Below are 16,217 nucleotides of genomic sequence, written 5' to 3' on the forward strand. Positions count from 1 at the left end.
AATAAAAGCTGAAAGAGCCGATGAACCCTTTTACAGAGTCTGTTTAGAAAGACTTCTCAGAAAGTAGAGAGCGGTCCAGAAATTAAAAAGATAATCTCAGAGACGAGCCAGCAAACGAAGGAAGACCCATCAGACGCCTTCAAAATAAAAGCTTCTTCAAAGGAGCGAGACAACAAGGGCGTCACGGCGAAGGAAGACCCATCAGATGCCTTCAAAATAAAAGCTTCTTCAGACACCTTCAGGCTCAGTCCTTCAAAGGAGCGAGACCACAAGGGCGCCACGGCGAAGGAAGACTCATCAGACGCCTTCAAAATAAAAGCTGAAAGAACTGACGAACCCTTTTTACAAAGTCTGTTCAGAAAGACTTCTCAGAAAGTAGAGAACAGTCCAGAAATTAAAAAGATAATCTCAGAGACGAGCCAGCAAACAAAGGAAGAAATGGACGCTGGTTATAAAGGAAACGTCTCGGAGCAAAACGAAGAGACAGTTGGCGCCGAGAAAATCAACAACTTGAAAGACGCGGTGAATGAAATGGAAGTAGCCAAAACTACAAGTCTGTCTGAAACACAACACGGTGAGGAAACGATCAACTGGCTGAGCTTTCTTAACTTTAAAGACGTCGCGAACGTCTTCAGACTCAGTCCTTCAAAGGAGCGAGACAATAAGGGTGCCACGGCGAAGGAAGACCCATCAGACACCTTCAAAATAAAAGCTGAAAGAGCAGAAGAACCCTTTTTACAGAGTCTGTTCAAAAAGACTTCTCAGAAAGTAGAGAACGGTCCAGAAATTAAAAAGATAATCTCAGAGACGAGCCAGCAAACGAAGGAAGACTCATCAGACGCCTTCAAAATAAAAGCTTCTTCAAAGGAGGGAGACAACAAGGGCACCACGGAGAAGGAAGACTCATCAGACGCCTTCAAAATAAAAGCTGAAAGAACCGATGAACCCTTTTTACAAAGTCTGTTCAGAAAGACTCAGAAAGTAGAAATTAAAAAGATAATCTCAGAGACAAGCGAGCAGACGAAGGAAGAAATGGACGCTGGTTATAAAGGAAACGTCTCGGAGAAAAACAAAGAGACAATCGGCGCCGAGAAAATCAACAACCTGAATGAAGTGGAAGTAACTGGAACTACAGATCTCTCTGAAACTCAAAATAGTGAGGAAACGATCAACCATCTGAGCTTTCTTAACTTTAAAGACGTCTCGAATATCTTCAGACTCGGTCCTTCAAAGGAGCGAGACCACAAGGGCGCCACGGCGAAGGCAGACTCACCAGACACCTTCAAAATAAAAGCTTCTTCAAACGCCTTCAGGCTCAGTCCTTCAAAGGAGCGAGACAACAAGGGCACCACGAAGAAGGAAGACTCATCCAACTCCTTCAAAATAAAAGCTGAAAGAACCGATGAACCCTTTTTACAGAGTCTGTTTAGAAAGACTTCTCAGAAAGTAGAGAGCTGTCCAGAAATTAAAAAGATAATCTCAGAGACGAGCCAGCAAACGAAGGAAGACTCATCAGACGCCTTCAAAATAAAAGCTTCTTCAAAGGAGCGAGACAACAAGGGCGTCACGGCGAAGGAAGACCCATCAGACACCTTCAAAATAAAAGCTTCTTCAAAGGAGGGAGACAACAAGGGCGCCACGGCAAAGGAAGACTCATCCGACGCCTTCAAAATAAAACCTGAAAGAACGGACAAACCTTTTTTACAGAGTCTGTTCAGAAAGACTTCTCAGAAAGTAGAGAGCGCTCCAGAAATTAAAAAGATAATCTCAGTGACGAGCCAGTTTGCTGGTTTTAAAGGAAACGTCTCGGAGCAAAACGAAGAGACAGACGACGCCGAGAAACTCAAAAACAACCTGAAAGACATGATGAAAGAATTGGAAGTAGCTGAAACTACAAGTTTGTCTGAAGCACACCACGGGGAGGAGATGATTCCTACATCACGGGCAGGTAAGATCAATCTTTTTCACCGTAAAACTTCCAGATTATCCGCCAGAGATTTGAACAACTTTACATCACAGAATCGCAGATGTGTAGTCTATGTCAGTCATTCCCAAACTGTGGTCCATTAAGGTCTATATAAAAGAGACTTCAGATATTAGGGGACCACTAAGGTCTATATAAAAGAGACTTCAGATACAGTATTAGGGGACCACTAAGGTCTATATAAAAGAGACTTCAGATACAGTATTAGAGGACTACTAAGGCCTATATAAAAGAGACTTCAGATACAGTATTAGGGGACCACTAAAGGTCTATATAAAAGAGACTTCAGATACAGTATTAGGGACCACTAAGGTCTATATAAAAGAGACTTCAGATACAGTATTAGAGGACCACTAAGGCCTATATAAAAGAGACTTCAGATACAGTATTAGGGGACCACTAAGGTCTATATAAAAGAGACTTCAGATACAGTATTAGGGGACCACTAAGGTCTATATAAAAGAGACTTCAGATACAGTATTAGAGGACCACTAAGGTCTATATAAAAGAGACTTCAGATACAGTATTAGGGGACCACTAAGGCCTATATAAAAGCATCCAAAGAGCACCATGTCATGGGTTCCTTTAACGAGCCTGTTGTGCTGATGTGATGACCAGTTCTAGTTTTAGTGTTTGTAGGCCTATTAAGAGGTGCTGATTAATTCAGCTAGGACTGTGTGTAGACATATTTTATTATGTGTAATATGAGGTGGTCCGCGAAAATTCTTGATTCCAAATAGTGGTCCACACACACAAAAAGTTTGAAAACGCCTGGTCTACATGATATGAAGGTATACGCTGTATACCCCATAGGAAAGGTCCAGGATGTCCGTATACCCACTTACAAGAAGGCAAAGGATACCATTACGTAACGAGGATTGTTTTGTGAGAGAACTTTCACACTTACGTTCATAAATTCACCCAACAACCAACAGCTTGGCAGTCATTCTCAGCGCAAATTTGAAATTAACAAATGTGAATGACTAAAGCAGCTAGATATATGAAACAAAAGCAAATTTAAACTCCACTCTCTCAGTGTTTTTGGTAAGCCTGTCCCTGAAGCTATACTGACACTGAGGATGACTGTGTAGCAGATGTTAACATTACAGAAACTACAGAACATGAGCCAGATGAGGCTGATGCTTTACGTGTTAACGTTACAAAGAACCCATGTCTAAATGCTGGGAGGGAGCAAAATACAGTATTATCACTGCAAAAAAACAGACTACACCACTGCAGCATCGGGTACTTTAGCTCTGCCATTGTGTAAATCTATAAACACATTTGTAAGTACCGTATTTTCCGGACTATAAGTCACACTTTTTTTCCTACTTTGGCTGGTCCTGCGACTTATAGTCAGGTGCGACTTATATATCGAAATATATATAATTTAACATGTTTTTAAATGTTGGCTTTTTGACCCTGTGTATGTATATGTGTTTGTGTCTTTGTCTAATGTTTGTCTGATTGTGGTCTGTTGTGCTCCTATTGTACATTTTTGCCTTAATAGTACCTTTTATCAAATGTCTTAAATGTTATACTGTTATGTAAATGCGTAATTTTATATTCTTTTAGGGTGACTTTTTTACCATCTGTCTAGAGACTGCAGATGAAAAATAGCCTTCTGGCTAACTCTGGCATATTGACAGAAATGTTTATTAATATGCACTGTCTCTGTAATAAACTAAATAAAAAAAAGAAAAAAAAAAAATTCATACTGAAAACATCACCGTCTACAGCCGCGAGAACTTGGATTTTGTGAAATAAATTTCTAAATAAATGCGACTTATAGTCTAGAAAATATGGTAAATAAAACGCATGATTTAGGAGGAAGGCTAAAAAGTGGTATACACATTTTTTAGCCTTCCTAAAGTTGAAGATCAGTCTAATCTCCGTTACTTAAGCTTCTGTAACTCAACGCTAGGTAACAGCCGAGGGTTACATGTATTGTTCTGTATATCTACTCTACAGCTGAGCAGAGATGTGAGACTGAAGAGTCGAGTGAGTCAGCAGACGATGACAGGATGAACAAAGAAGACGCAGAACAAGAAGAAGAAGAAGAAGAAAAGCCATCAGAGACTCTTCCTCTGCAGCCGCTGTCCTCTGAGATCGATCTCTTCAGCCTGAGAGACCAAGACGACGAGAGGTAAGTCCAACTGAGTTTTTTTGTGATTGTTGCGGGGCAAAAATCCTTGATTATGCGGCACGATTTTTAAAAAAATGCAATGGAATATGCTATATATGATATTTCTGCAATTTTATGCGATGAAATTGTGGGAACTTGCAAAAAACTGGTGTCTGATGAAAAAGAGAATAAAAAGTGATTTCTCCCCCCAACATCCTGCTTTTCGATGATGTTCACGTCGCGTAATTACATCACTTCATAACGTTCCCATGGCAACAGGGGAAAATGGCTGCTCTTGTGTGAAGTAAACGCAACATTTTTAAACTTTCTGCTGAGATATATTACGGGACTTTTTTGCAACAAAAATGCGGGGATTATGCAAATCATGCAAGCACCGCATATTTTGCGTGGAAATCGGAAATTTATGCAGCGAAAGTGCGGCTTATTTTAACACATGACTTTGGCTGATTATGCGTTGAGTTATGCGATCGCAGTGTGTATCGGTATCGGCCGACACGCATCTGCTGCGTTCGCCGATAGTTTTTTCCCGGCATTATTTACAGACAGGCGTCCATAAAGGCAGCTCTGTGTTGCTGCAGACCGTGCACTGTCCCTCCCCCCACTAGCACCATGTCAGTCTTAAATTTACAAATCAAGCACTTTATTTCAATGGCTACTTTTCAGGTTTATTATTGTCTTAAATTATTTAAATGCGTTGACAAAGGACATGTTGTGATGACCTTATAATATGTCAGCAAGCGATGCATCATCAAGGCTGTGTTGTGCACAGTTAACCATATGGAGTGCACCCATCCATGTGATGCACATTGCACACATAATTTGGGTGATATGACAGTCCCCTCCAGAAAAACGTGATTATGTGATTGCATAATTCAACGCATAATCAGCCAAAGTCCACATATTTATGCGGGGGAGCATTTTTTCAAATCCGCCACACTTTCGGTACATAAATTGCCGATTTCCGCGCAAAATATGCAGGGCTTGCATGATTTCATAATCCCCGCATTTTCGTTCTCGACGTAAATTGAAATGCAGTATTGGCTACAAAATATCAGATCAAGAAAATCGGCAGCCCATATCGGTTGATCCCTAATATTTTACGCGATGGGAGTGAGAATGTGTTGTCCATGCATAGGTGTAATTTAAAGGGGGGATGGAGGGGTACAGCCAATGTTGGACCCAACATTAGGCCCTTGTGTCCACGTACATCCTGTATGATGTCATTTCTGTTCCTGCAGGGGTCGGCCAGGAGGAATCTCGTGGACGGTGAAGAGCTGTAAGTTCCTAAATCTCTGCTTCACATATTAGTCAGAACATTGTTCTCATGTTTAGAGACTGGGCCAGTTAAAGGAGTTTCTTTTTGGCGCTTTCAGCTATTTTTTTAATGATTTCAGTGTTTTTTTATGTGATAGAATGTTCTTTAGACCATTTTGAAGCTACATATTTGACACTTTTTTTCCCAGCATTTTTTTTTCCCGTTTTCGAAGCTTCTTTCGATGTTTTCAGCATTTATTTCTAAGTATTTGGCGCTTATGGTGCGTTACGGTAGCCTGACAAGCCAGACCCACATCAAGATGTTGGGATCTGGGAACTCACCATTGGCAGGGCTCAATCCGAGGGGCGGGATCAGGGTCCAAAATTAGCAACATCTACTAGCCAAATGCTGGTAAAATATGCAGGTGGCTGGTAGATTTGCTTCACTCACCAGCCAAAAAAATCAATGGTAATCTATTGAGTGGCTGGTAAAATTTGAACATTCACTAGCCATTTGGCTGGTGGTCAATAAAGTAAAAGTTGGACCCTGGGCGGGATAAACGGTTGTCTTTCAAATTCCCTCTGCACCAATAGGATAGCGCCACAACCAATCAGAGCAACGCTAGTTGATAGATTAAACTTTAATGGTCTGGCTTTGAATTTCCGGAGAAACCAAACCCATGTGACGCCTTCTTCCAATCAGCTGCCCGCTTTTAATTTCTTGGGCAACAACACAGAGTAGCGCCGCCTGCTGCTATGGAGACATATTACGTTTCTCAAGTCGGTGTTGCCCAGTGTGTCCCGGGGGCAGTTTTTTGGACCTCGGGGACCCGACTGATCATCTCGACTGGCTTTACTGTCGACGGTCGGCCGCAGAGCCGGCCCAACCCATAAGCGAACTAAGCGGCTGCTTAGGGCCCCGTGGCTACCAGAGGGGCCCCCAAGAGAGCTTGAAATGTCCCACAATAGAGCTCATAACAAAGCCGGTCTATTTGCTGCTGCTAATAGGTCTCACATTAGTCTTCACATGTGTATTTGTACATTATGAGTGTTTAAACTAATATTTACAATACACAAGTTGGCTAAGTGCCAAGTGCAGTGGCAACATGTTACAATGTGGAGAGTCCCCCAAACCAGATCCTGCTTAGGGCCCCCAAAAGTCTAGGGCCGGCCCTGGTCGGCCGTCTGGTTGGTGTGTCTCGGCTATTAGGCATACTGTCTCTGCCTTCCCTGTTCTACCTGTGAAGCACTTTGGGTCAACTGTTGTTCGTTTAAATGTACTATACAAATAAAATGACTTGACTTTTTTAACGACTAATGTTTCCGTTTCGTCCCCCCAGTCGCCTGTTATCTGACCTTTGACCCCAACACTGCCAACTCAGAGCTGCGTCTGAGCGACAGCAACCGGACGGTGACTCGAGAGTGGACGGCGCTGTGGCCGCCGGAGCACCCGGACCGCTTCCGGCGCTGCCCGCAGGTCCTGTGCCGGGAGGGGCTGCTGGACTCGGCGTACTGGGAGGTGGAGTGGCGCGGCGGCGCCGACATCGGCGTCGCCTACAACGACAACTGCCGAGACGGAGACGCGGCGCGCTGCCTGCTGGGACACAACGAGCGCTCCTGGAGCCTCGAGTGCTCGGAGGGAAGCTACGCGGCGTGCCACGCTAACCGGAGGTTCAGGGCAGCCGTGGCGGCGCCTGAACCGTTCGCACGCAGGGTTGGCGTGCACCTGGACTGGTCCGCAGGCGCTCTGTCCTTCTACTGCATCTCGCCGGACGCCATGGTGCACCTTCACACCTTCAGAGACACCTTCACCGAGCCGCTGTACCCGGCCTTCTGGGTCTGGGCGTACGACGGGGCCGTGTCGCTGAGCCAGGTGGAGTTAGGCTGGGAACGGCTGCTGCAGTGAACCGCACGGACATATGGCTCAGTCACCGCGGTAACCCTCGGCTACAGGAGTGACCTCTGCTACAGGAGTGACTGCTATAGGAGTGACTGCTACAGGAGTGTCTGCTACAAGAGTGACTGCTACAGGAGTGACTGCTACAGGAGTGACTGCTACAAGAGTGACTGCTACAAGAGTGACCTCTGCTACAAGAGTGACCTCTGCTACAAGGAGTGACCCGTACTTACAAAAGGTGAGGTGCTGCTACAGGAGTGACCTCTGCTACAAGAGTGACCTCTGCTACAGGAGTGACCTCTGCTACAGGAGTGACCTCTGCTACAAGAGTGACTGCTACAGGAGTGACTGCTACAGGAGTGACTGCTACAAGAGTGACTGCTACAGGAGTGACTGCTACAAGAGTGACCTCTGCTACAAGAGTGACTGCTACAAGAGTGACCTCTGCTACAAGAGTGACCTGCTACAAGAGTGACTGCTACAGGTGTGACTGCTACAGGAGTGACTGCTACAAGAGTGACCTCTGCTACAAGAGTGACTGCTACAAGAGTGACCTCTGCTACAAGAGTGACTGCTACAAGAGTGACTGCTACAGGAGTGACCTCTGCTACAGGAGTGACCTCTGCTACAGGAGTGACCTGCTACAGGAGTGACCTCTGCTACAAGAGTGACCTCTGCTACAGGAGTGACCTCTGCTACAGGTGTGACTGCTACAAGAGTGACTGCTACAGGTGTGATTGCTAGAGGAGTGACCTCTGCTACAGGAGTGACCTCTGCTACAAGAGTGACCTCTGCTACAAGAGTGACCTCTGCTACAAGAGAGACACCTTCACCGAGCCGCTGTACCCGGCCTTCTGGGTCTGGGCGTACGACGGCGCCGTGTCGCTGAGCCAGGTGGAGTTAGGCTGGGAACGGCTGCTGCAGTGAACCGCACGGACATATGGCTCAGTCACCGCGGTAACCCTCGGCTACAGGAGTGACCTCTGCTACAGGAGTGACTGCTACAGGAGTGACCTCTGTTACAGGAGTGACCTCTGCTACAGGAGTGACTGCTACAAGAGTGACTGCTACAGGAGTGACTGCTACAAGAGTGACTGCTACAGGAGTGACTGCTACAGGAGTGACTGCTACAGGAGTGACTGCTACAAGAGTGACCTCTGCTACAAGAGTGACTGCTACAAGAGTGACCTCTGCTACAAGAGTGACTGCTACAGGAGTGACTGCTACAAGAGTGATCTCTGCTACAAGAGTGACTGCTACAGGAGTGACCTCTGCTACAGGAGTGACCTCTGCTACAGGAGTGACCTCTGCTACAAGAGTGACTGCTACAGGAGTGACTGCTACAGGAGTGACTGCTACAAGAGTGACTGCTACAGGAGTGACTGCTACAAGAGTGACCTCTGCTACAAGAGTGACTGCTACAAGAGTGACCTCTGCTACAAGAGTGACCTGCTACAAGAGTGACTGCTACAGGAGTGACTGCTACAGGGTGACTGCTACAAGGGTGACCTCTGCTACAAAGGTGACTGCTACAAGAGTGACCTCTGCTACAAGAGTGACTGCTACAAGGTGACTGCTAAGCGGGTGACCTGTGCTACAGGAGTGACCTCTGCTACAGGAGTGACCTCTGCTACAGGAGTGACCGGCTACAGGAGTGACCTCTGCTACAAGAGTGACCTCTGCTACAGGAGTGACCTCTGCTACAGGTGTGACTGCTACAAGAGTGACTGCTACAGGTGTGATTGCTACAGGAGTGACCTCTGCTACAGGAGTGACCTCTGCTACAAGAGTGACCTCTGCTACAAGAGTGACCTCTGCTACAGGTGTGACTGCTACAGGTGTGACTGCTACAGGAGTGACCTCTGCTACAGGAGTGACCTCTGCTACAGGTGTGACTGCTACAGGAGTGACCTCTGCTACAAGAGTGACCTCTGCTACAAGAGTGACCTCTGCTACAGGAGTGACTGCTACAGGTGTGACTGCTACAAGAGTGACACCCATCTCCAAATCCACCGTTCCATCTGACTTTCTTTTTAGTTGCAGAGACGTGAAACAACTACAAAATAACTACAAAATAACTACAGAATAACTATAAAATAACTATAAAACAACTGCAAAATAACTACAAAGGGTAACAAAACGACCAAGTAGAGACTAAAAAGATGCAAAGCAGTCGCAAAAACATACAAAAAGATAAAGATACTTACTTTTTCCCTCCTCTCTCCTCTCTTTATAAGGTGTGTATAATGTGTGTGTAATGTGTATAATGTGTGTGTAATGTATATTATGTGTGTGTAATGTGTGTATAAAGTCATGTGCCTGACCTGTAGCTGAGTCTCTTTTTCTCGTAACCGTCCCAACATTTGTCCTCAACATATTTTTATTACAGCATTTCTGCTGGTTTCTGTATCGGGTATTTTTACTGTCTTCTGTCTGGTTTGTGGGATGCATCTGCCTGTATATTATGTGTAATGTGTGTGTATTGTGTGTGTATTGTGTGTGTATTGTGGGTGCATTGTGTGTGTATTGTGTGTGTACTGTGTGTGCACTGTGTGTGCACTGTGTGCATTGTGTGTGTTTTGTGTGTGTATTGTCTGTGCACTGTGTGTGTATTGTGTGTGTACTGTGTGTGCACTGTGTGTGCACTGTGTGCATTGTGTGTGTTTTGTGTGTGTATTGTGTGTGCATTGTGTGTGTATTGTGTGTGTACTGTGTGTGTATTGTGTGTGCATTGTTGTGCATTGTGTGTGTATTGTGTGTACATTGTGTGTGTATTGTGTGTGCATTGTATGTGCATTTTGTGCATTGTGTGTGTATTGTGTGTGTACTGTGTGTGCATTGTGTGTGTATTTTGTGTGTGTGTATTGTGTGTGTGTATTGTTATTATTGTATTGTGTATTGTATTGTGTGTGTGTGTGTGTGTGTGTGTGTGTGTGTGTGTGTGTGTGTGTGTGTGTGCGTGTGTATTGTACAGTAATGTGTGTCTGACCTGTAGCTGGGTCTCTTGACTCCCTCGGGCCTCCTGCAGCTCTTTCTCCAGCTGTTCCAGACGAGCAACACGTATCTGCAACACACACACACACTCTCCCCACACACACCCACTACACACCACACACACACACACACACCTACACACTACCACCTACCACCCACACCTACCACCACACAGTTCAGACATGTCCAGATGTTTCCACCAATCAGCTGTCTATGTGTCATCCTGTCAACAACGACTCAGCTATTTAATAAAGTCATATTTAATTTATTTTAATGTGTTGTTAGTCAAATTCTGTGATGACGTAATAAACTCCTTAAAATATTCACGCACAAAACAAGAAAAAACTTTTTTTCCTAAATTTTGGCTTTTTTTCTCCTAATCGTCCAACATGTTTTCTTCACATATTCCGACTTTTTTTTCTCAAAATGTTTCAACTTTTTTCGGTGTAAGCGAGCGTCCAATCAGCCGCCTCGCTCTCACCAGCGCCCCCTTAACCAATCAGCCGCCTCCCTCTCACCTGCGTCCTCTGAACCATCTCGTCGCTGGTGCCGAAGCGCTCCTCCATCACGGATCGGACCTGCTGCGCCTCGAACTCCAGCTGCTGCCGGATCAGATCCATCTGCAGAGAAAACTACAACAACAACAACAACAGACAGGAAACAGGAAACAGGTCAGAGGTCAGAGGTCAGAGGTCAGAGGTCAGAGGTCAGCATTAGGGCGGGGCATCACCACTGATTTCCTGAATCGATTTGATTCATTATGGATTACATTAGGGATAGTTCAGATAAAATAGTAGTTTATCGTGGATATGAAAGAGATTCTCAGAGACCTAACGTGTGTGTGTGTGTATATATGCATGTATGTGTGTATGTGTGTGTGTGTGTGTGTGTGTGTGTGTGTGTGTGTGTGTGTGTGTGTGTGTGTGTGTATATGCATGTAGTAATGTATGTGTGTGTATGTGTGTATATATATATATGCTATGTATGTGGTGTTTATGTGTGTATTGATTGATGTTTTGTGTGTTTATGTGTGTATGTGCATGTATATGTCATATTTATGTGTGTGTGTGTGTATTGTATTATGTGTGTGTATGTATATGTATGTATGTGTGTTTGTTTGTGTATATGTGTGTGTATGCATGCATGTATGTGTGTGTGTTTGTGTGTGTGTATATGCATGTATGTATGTGTGTGTGTATGTATATGCATGTATGTGTGTGTGTATATGCATGTATTGTGTGTGTGTATATGCATGTATGTGTGTGTGTATGTGTATGTGTATATGTGTGTGTGTATATGCATGTATGTGTGTGTGTGTATATGCATGTATGTATGTGTGTGTATGTGTGTATGTGTATATGTGTGTGTGTACATGCATGTATGTGTGTGTGTGTGTATATGCATGTATGTATGTGTGTGTATTTGTATGTGCGTGTGTGTCTGTTTTTGTACATGCGTGCATATGTGTATATGTGTGTGCGTGTGTGTGTATATTGTGTGTATATATGTGTGTCGTGTGTGTGTGTGTTGGCGTGCGGTATGTGTGTCTTGTACGGTATGTGTATGTGTGTGCTTGCGTGTGTGCAGTGTGCGTGTGTGTGTGTGTGTGTGTGCGTGTGGTGTGTGTGTGCATTATGTGTGTGTGTGTCTGTGTGTGCGTGTGTGCGGTATGTGTGTGTGTGTGTGTGTTCTCACCGTGTCGATGCGAGGAAGTTGAGCCAGTCTCTGTGACAGTGCATCCAGCTGGCTGAAGTACCAGCAGTGCTCCCTCTCCTCGCGGTCGATCTCCCCGAGCAGCAGGTTCCTGCAGACAGCCACACACACGTTAACGCCAACAACACACTAAATATCTAAACATATCGTTGAGGTAGCCTGTAACCGGGAGCAGTGAACCCGGGAAAAGATCCCTACAGAGATAAAACTTTTAGTTAAGTAGTAAGATCCTTTTAGTTTAACATGAAACAGCCCCGAAATCACCATCACCAAACTCCACCAGACTCCATGTAAATAATCAGGACTTTTATCATCGTAAAACACACTTCATTCAAAGTGGACAGAAACTAAATAAAACTATCAAAGGCCGTCTTGGTTCATCTTTCCACTTTTCCAACAATCACCACTCTGGTTTGGTTGAAATAAACCCTTAATTCACCCATTAACATGTGGAGATATGCTGACTCTATACACGCCTAAAAGTCCTGATTATTTACATGGAGTCTGGTGGAGATATGCTGGCTCTATACACACTAAAAGTCCTGATTATTTACATGGAGTCTGGTGGAGATATGCTGACTCTATACACGCTAAAAGTCCTGATTATTTACATGGAGTCTGGTGGAGATATGCTGATTATATACACGCTAAAAGTCCTGATTATTTACATGGAGTCTGGTGGAGATATGCTGGCTCTATACACGCTAAAAGTCCTGATTATTTACATGGAGTCTGGTGGAGATATGCTGGCTCTATACACACTAAAAGTCCTGATTATTTACATGGAGTCTGGTGGAGATATGCTGGCTCTATACACGCTAAAAGTCCTGATTATTTACATGGAGTCTGGTGGAGATATGCTGGCTCTATACATGCTAAAAGTCCTGATTATTTATATGGAGTCTGGTGGAGTTTGTAATAATAATAATAATAATAATAATAATAATGATAATAATAATAATATATATCCCACCTCTCCTTGTACAGTTCCTCCTGGTGATGGTCGCTCATCCGTCCGTCTGCTCCGCTGATCACAGCTGTTTTAGGCGGCGCTCCGTCCAGGAAGTGATGCGGCATCATGGCGGCGGCCGCGGCGGCCTCGGCCCCGGACGCCGTGCTCAGACGGGACGGCGCTCTGCTGGGAGGCTCCGCCCCCCCCAGGCCGTCCGCCAGCAGCCGCAGGTTGTGAGGCTGATGCTTCAGTTCGTAGTAGTTAGTCAGGTCCATGTGGAGCTCTATGGAAACATCCCATAATATACTACAGTAGTTAGTCAGGTCCATGTGGAGCTCTATGGAAACATCCCATAATATACTACAGTAGTTAGTCAGGTCCATGTGGAGCTCTATGGAAACATCCCATAATATACTACAGTAGTTAGTCAGGTCCATGTGGAGCTCTATGGAAACATCCCATAATATACTACAGTAGTTAGTCAGGTCCATGTGGAGCTCTATGGAAACATCCCATAATATACTACAGTAGTTAGTCAGGTCCATGTGGAGCTCAATGGAAACATCCCATAATATACTACAGTAGTTAGTCAGGTCCATGTGGAGCTCTATGGAAACATCCCATAATATACTACAGTAGTTAGTCAGGTCCATGTGGAGCTCTATGGAAACATCCTATAATATACTACAGTAGTTAGTCAGGTCCATGTGGAGCTCTATAGAAACATCCATGTGGCTCTATGGAAACATCCTATAATATACTACAGTAGTTAGACAGGTCCATGTGGAGCTCTATGGAAACATCCCATAATATACTACAGTAGTTAGTCAGGTCCATGTGGAGCTCTATGGAAACATCCCATAATATACTACAGTAGTTAGACAGGTCCATGTGGAGCTCTATGGAAACATCCCATAATATACTACAGTAGTTAGTCAGGTCCATGTGGAGCTCTATGGAAATATCCCAATATACTACAGTAGTTAGACAGGTCCATGTGGAGCTCTATGGAAACATCCCATAATATACTACAGTAGTTAGTCAGGTCCATGTGGAGCTCAATGGAAACATCCCATAATATACTACAGTAGTTAGTCAGGTCCATGTGGAGCTCAATGGAAACATCCCATAATATACTACAGTAGTTAGACAGGTCCATGTGGAGCTCTATGGAAACATCCCAAATATACTACAGTAGTTAGACAGGTCCATGTTGAGCTCTATGGAAACATCCATAATATACAACAGTAGTTAGTCAGGTACATGTGGAGCTCTATGGAAATATCCCATAATATACTACAGTAGTTAGACAGGTCCATGTGGAGCTCTATGGAAACATCCCATAATATACTACAGTAGTTAGTCAGGTCCATGTGGAGCTCTATAGAAACATCCATGTGTGAGCTCTATGGAAACATCCCATAATATACTACAGTAGTTAGACAGGTCCATGTGGGGCTCTATGGAAACATCCCATAATATACTACAGTAGTTAGTCAGGTCCATGTGAGGCTCAATGGAAACATCCCATAATATACACAGTAGTTAGACAGGTCCATGTGGAGCTCTATGGAAACATCCCATAATATACTACAGTAGTTAGTCAAGGTCCATGTGGAGCTCTATGGAAATATCCCATAATATACTACAGTAGTTAGACAGGTCCATGTGGAGCTCTATGGAAACATCCCATAATATACTACAGTAGTTAGTCAGGTCCATGTGGAGCTCAATGGAAACATCCCATAATATACTACAGTAGTTAGTGAGGTCCATGTGGAGCTCTATGGAAACATCCCATGATATACTACAGTAGTAAGTCAGGTCCATGTGGAGCTCTATAGAAATATCCCATAATATACTACAGTAGTTAGACGAGTCCATGTGGAGCTCTATGGAAACATCCCATAATATACTACAGTAGTTAGTCAGGTCCATGTGGAGCTCTGGAAACAATCCCATAATATACTACAGTAGTTAGTCAGGTCCATGTGGAGCTCTATGGAAACATCCATGTGGAGCTCTATAGACATCCTATAATATACTACAGTAGTTAGACAGGTCCATGTGGAGCTCAATGTAAACATCCCATAATATACTACAGTAGTTAGTCAGGTCCATGTGGAGCTCTATGGAAACATCCATGTGCAGCTCTATGGAAACATCCTATAATATACTACAGTAGTTAGACAGGTCCATGTGGAGCTCAATAGAAACATCCCATAATATACTACAGTAGTTAGTCAGGTCCATGTGGAGCTCTATGGAAACATCCATGTTGAGCTCTATGGAAACATCCTATAATATACTACAGTAGTTAGTCAGGTCCATGTAGAGCTCAATGGAAACATCCCATAATATACTACAGTAGTTAGTCAGGTCCATGTGGAGCTCTATGGAAACATCCCATAATATACTACAGTAGTTAGACAGGTCCATGTGGAGTATATGGAAACATCCCAATAATACTACAGTAGTTAGTCAGGTCTATGTGTAGCTCTATGGAAACATCCCATAATATACTACAGTAGTTAACAGGTCCATGTGGAGCTCTATAGAAACATCCAAAATATACTACAGTAGTTAGTCAGGTCCATGTGAGGCTCTATGGAAACATCCCATAATATACTACAGTAGTTAGACAGGTCCATGTGGAGCTCTATGGAAACATCCCATAATATACTACAGTAGTTAGTCAGGTCCATGTGGAGCTCTATGGAAACATCCCATAATATACTACAGTAGTTAGTCAGGTCCATGTGGAGCTCTATGGAAACATCCCATAATATACTACAGTAGTTAGACAGGTCCATGTGGAGCTCTATGGAAACATCCCATAATATACTACAGTAGTTAGACAGGTCCATGTGGAGCTCTATGGAAACATCCCATAATATACTACAGTAGTTAGACAGGTCCATGTGGAGCTCTATGGAAACATCCCATAATATACTACAGTAGTTAGTCAGGTCCATGTGGAGCTCTGTAAAAATCCCATAATATACTACAGTAGTTAGACAGGTCCATGTGGAGCTCTATGGAAACATCCTATAATATACTACAGTAGTTAGTCAGGTCCATGTGGAGCTCTATAGAAACATCCCATAATATACTACAGTAGTTAGTGAGGTCCATGTGGAGCTCTATGGAAACATCCCATAATATACTACAGTAGTTAGTAGAGGTCCATGTGGAGCTCTATGGAAACATCCCATAATATACTACAGTAGTTAGTCAGTTCCATGTGGAGCTCTATGGAAACATCCCATAATACACT

The 16,217-nt window shown here is 43.9% G+C and overlaps 2 protein-coding genes across 2 annotated transcripts in view; one reads left to right on the forward strand and one right to left on the reverse strand.

The window, feature by feature from the left end:
• Window positions 1–7,467, forward strand: part of LOC120565421 (zinc-binding protein A33-like) — a 7,469-nt gene extending 2 nt beyond the window's left edge. The window contains exons 1-4 of the mRNA XM_039811224.1: window positions 1–1,948; window positions 3,956–4,130; window positions 5,369–5,406; window positions 6,725–7,467. The exon at window positions 1–1,948 is cut by the window's left edge and continues 2 nt beyond it. Of these exons, the coding sequence (XP_039667158.1) occupies window positions 439–1,948; window positions 3,956–4,130; window positions 5,369–5,406; window positions 6,725–7,290 (2,289 nt within the window). The 5' untranslated portion in view covers window positions 1–438 and the 3' untranslated portion in view covers window positions 7,291–7,467. The remainder of the gene's footprint in view (window positions 1,949–3,955; window positions 4,131–5,368; window positions 5,407–6,724) is intronic.
• Window positions 1–13,612, reverse strand: part of apc2 (APC regulator of WNT signaling pathway 2) — a 64,802-nt gene extending 51,190 nt beyond the window's left edge. The window contains exons 1-4 of the mRNA XM_039811220.1: window positions 12,962–13,612; window positions 11,971–12,079; window positions 10,794–10,907; window positions 10,271–10,345 (exon numbers count right to left, since the gene is read on the reverse strand). Coding sequence (XP_039667154.1) covers window positions 10,271–10,345; window positions 10,794–10,907; window positions 11,971–12,079; window positions 12,962–13,593 — 930 coding nt within the window. The 5' untranslated portion in view covers window positions 13,594–13,612. The remainder of the gene's footprint in view (window positions 1–10,270; window positions 10,346–10,793; window positions 10,908–11,970; window positions 12,080–12,961) is intronic.
• Window positions 13,613–16,217: the final 2,605 nt, after the last annotated feature.

This window comes from Perca fluviatilis, chromosome 9, assembly GCF_010015445.1.
Source record: "Perca fluviatilis chromosome 9, GENO_Pfluv_1.0, whole genome shotgun sequence".
NCBI lineage: Eukaryota > Metazoa > Chordata > Actinopteri > Perciformes > Percidae > Perca > Perca fluviatilis.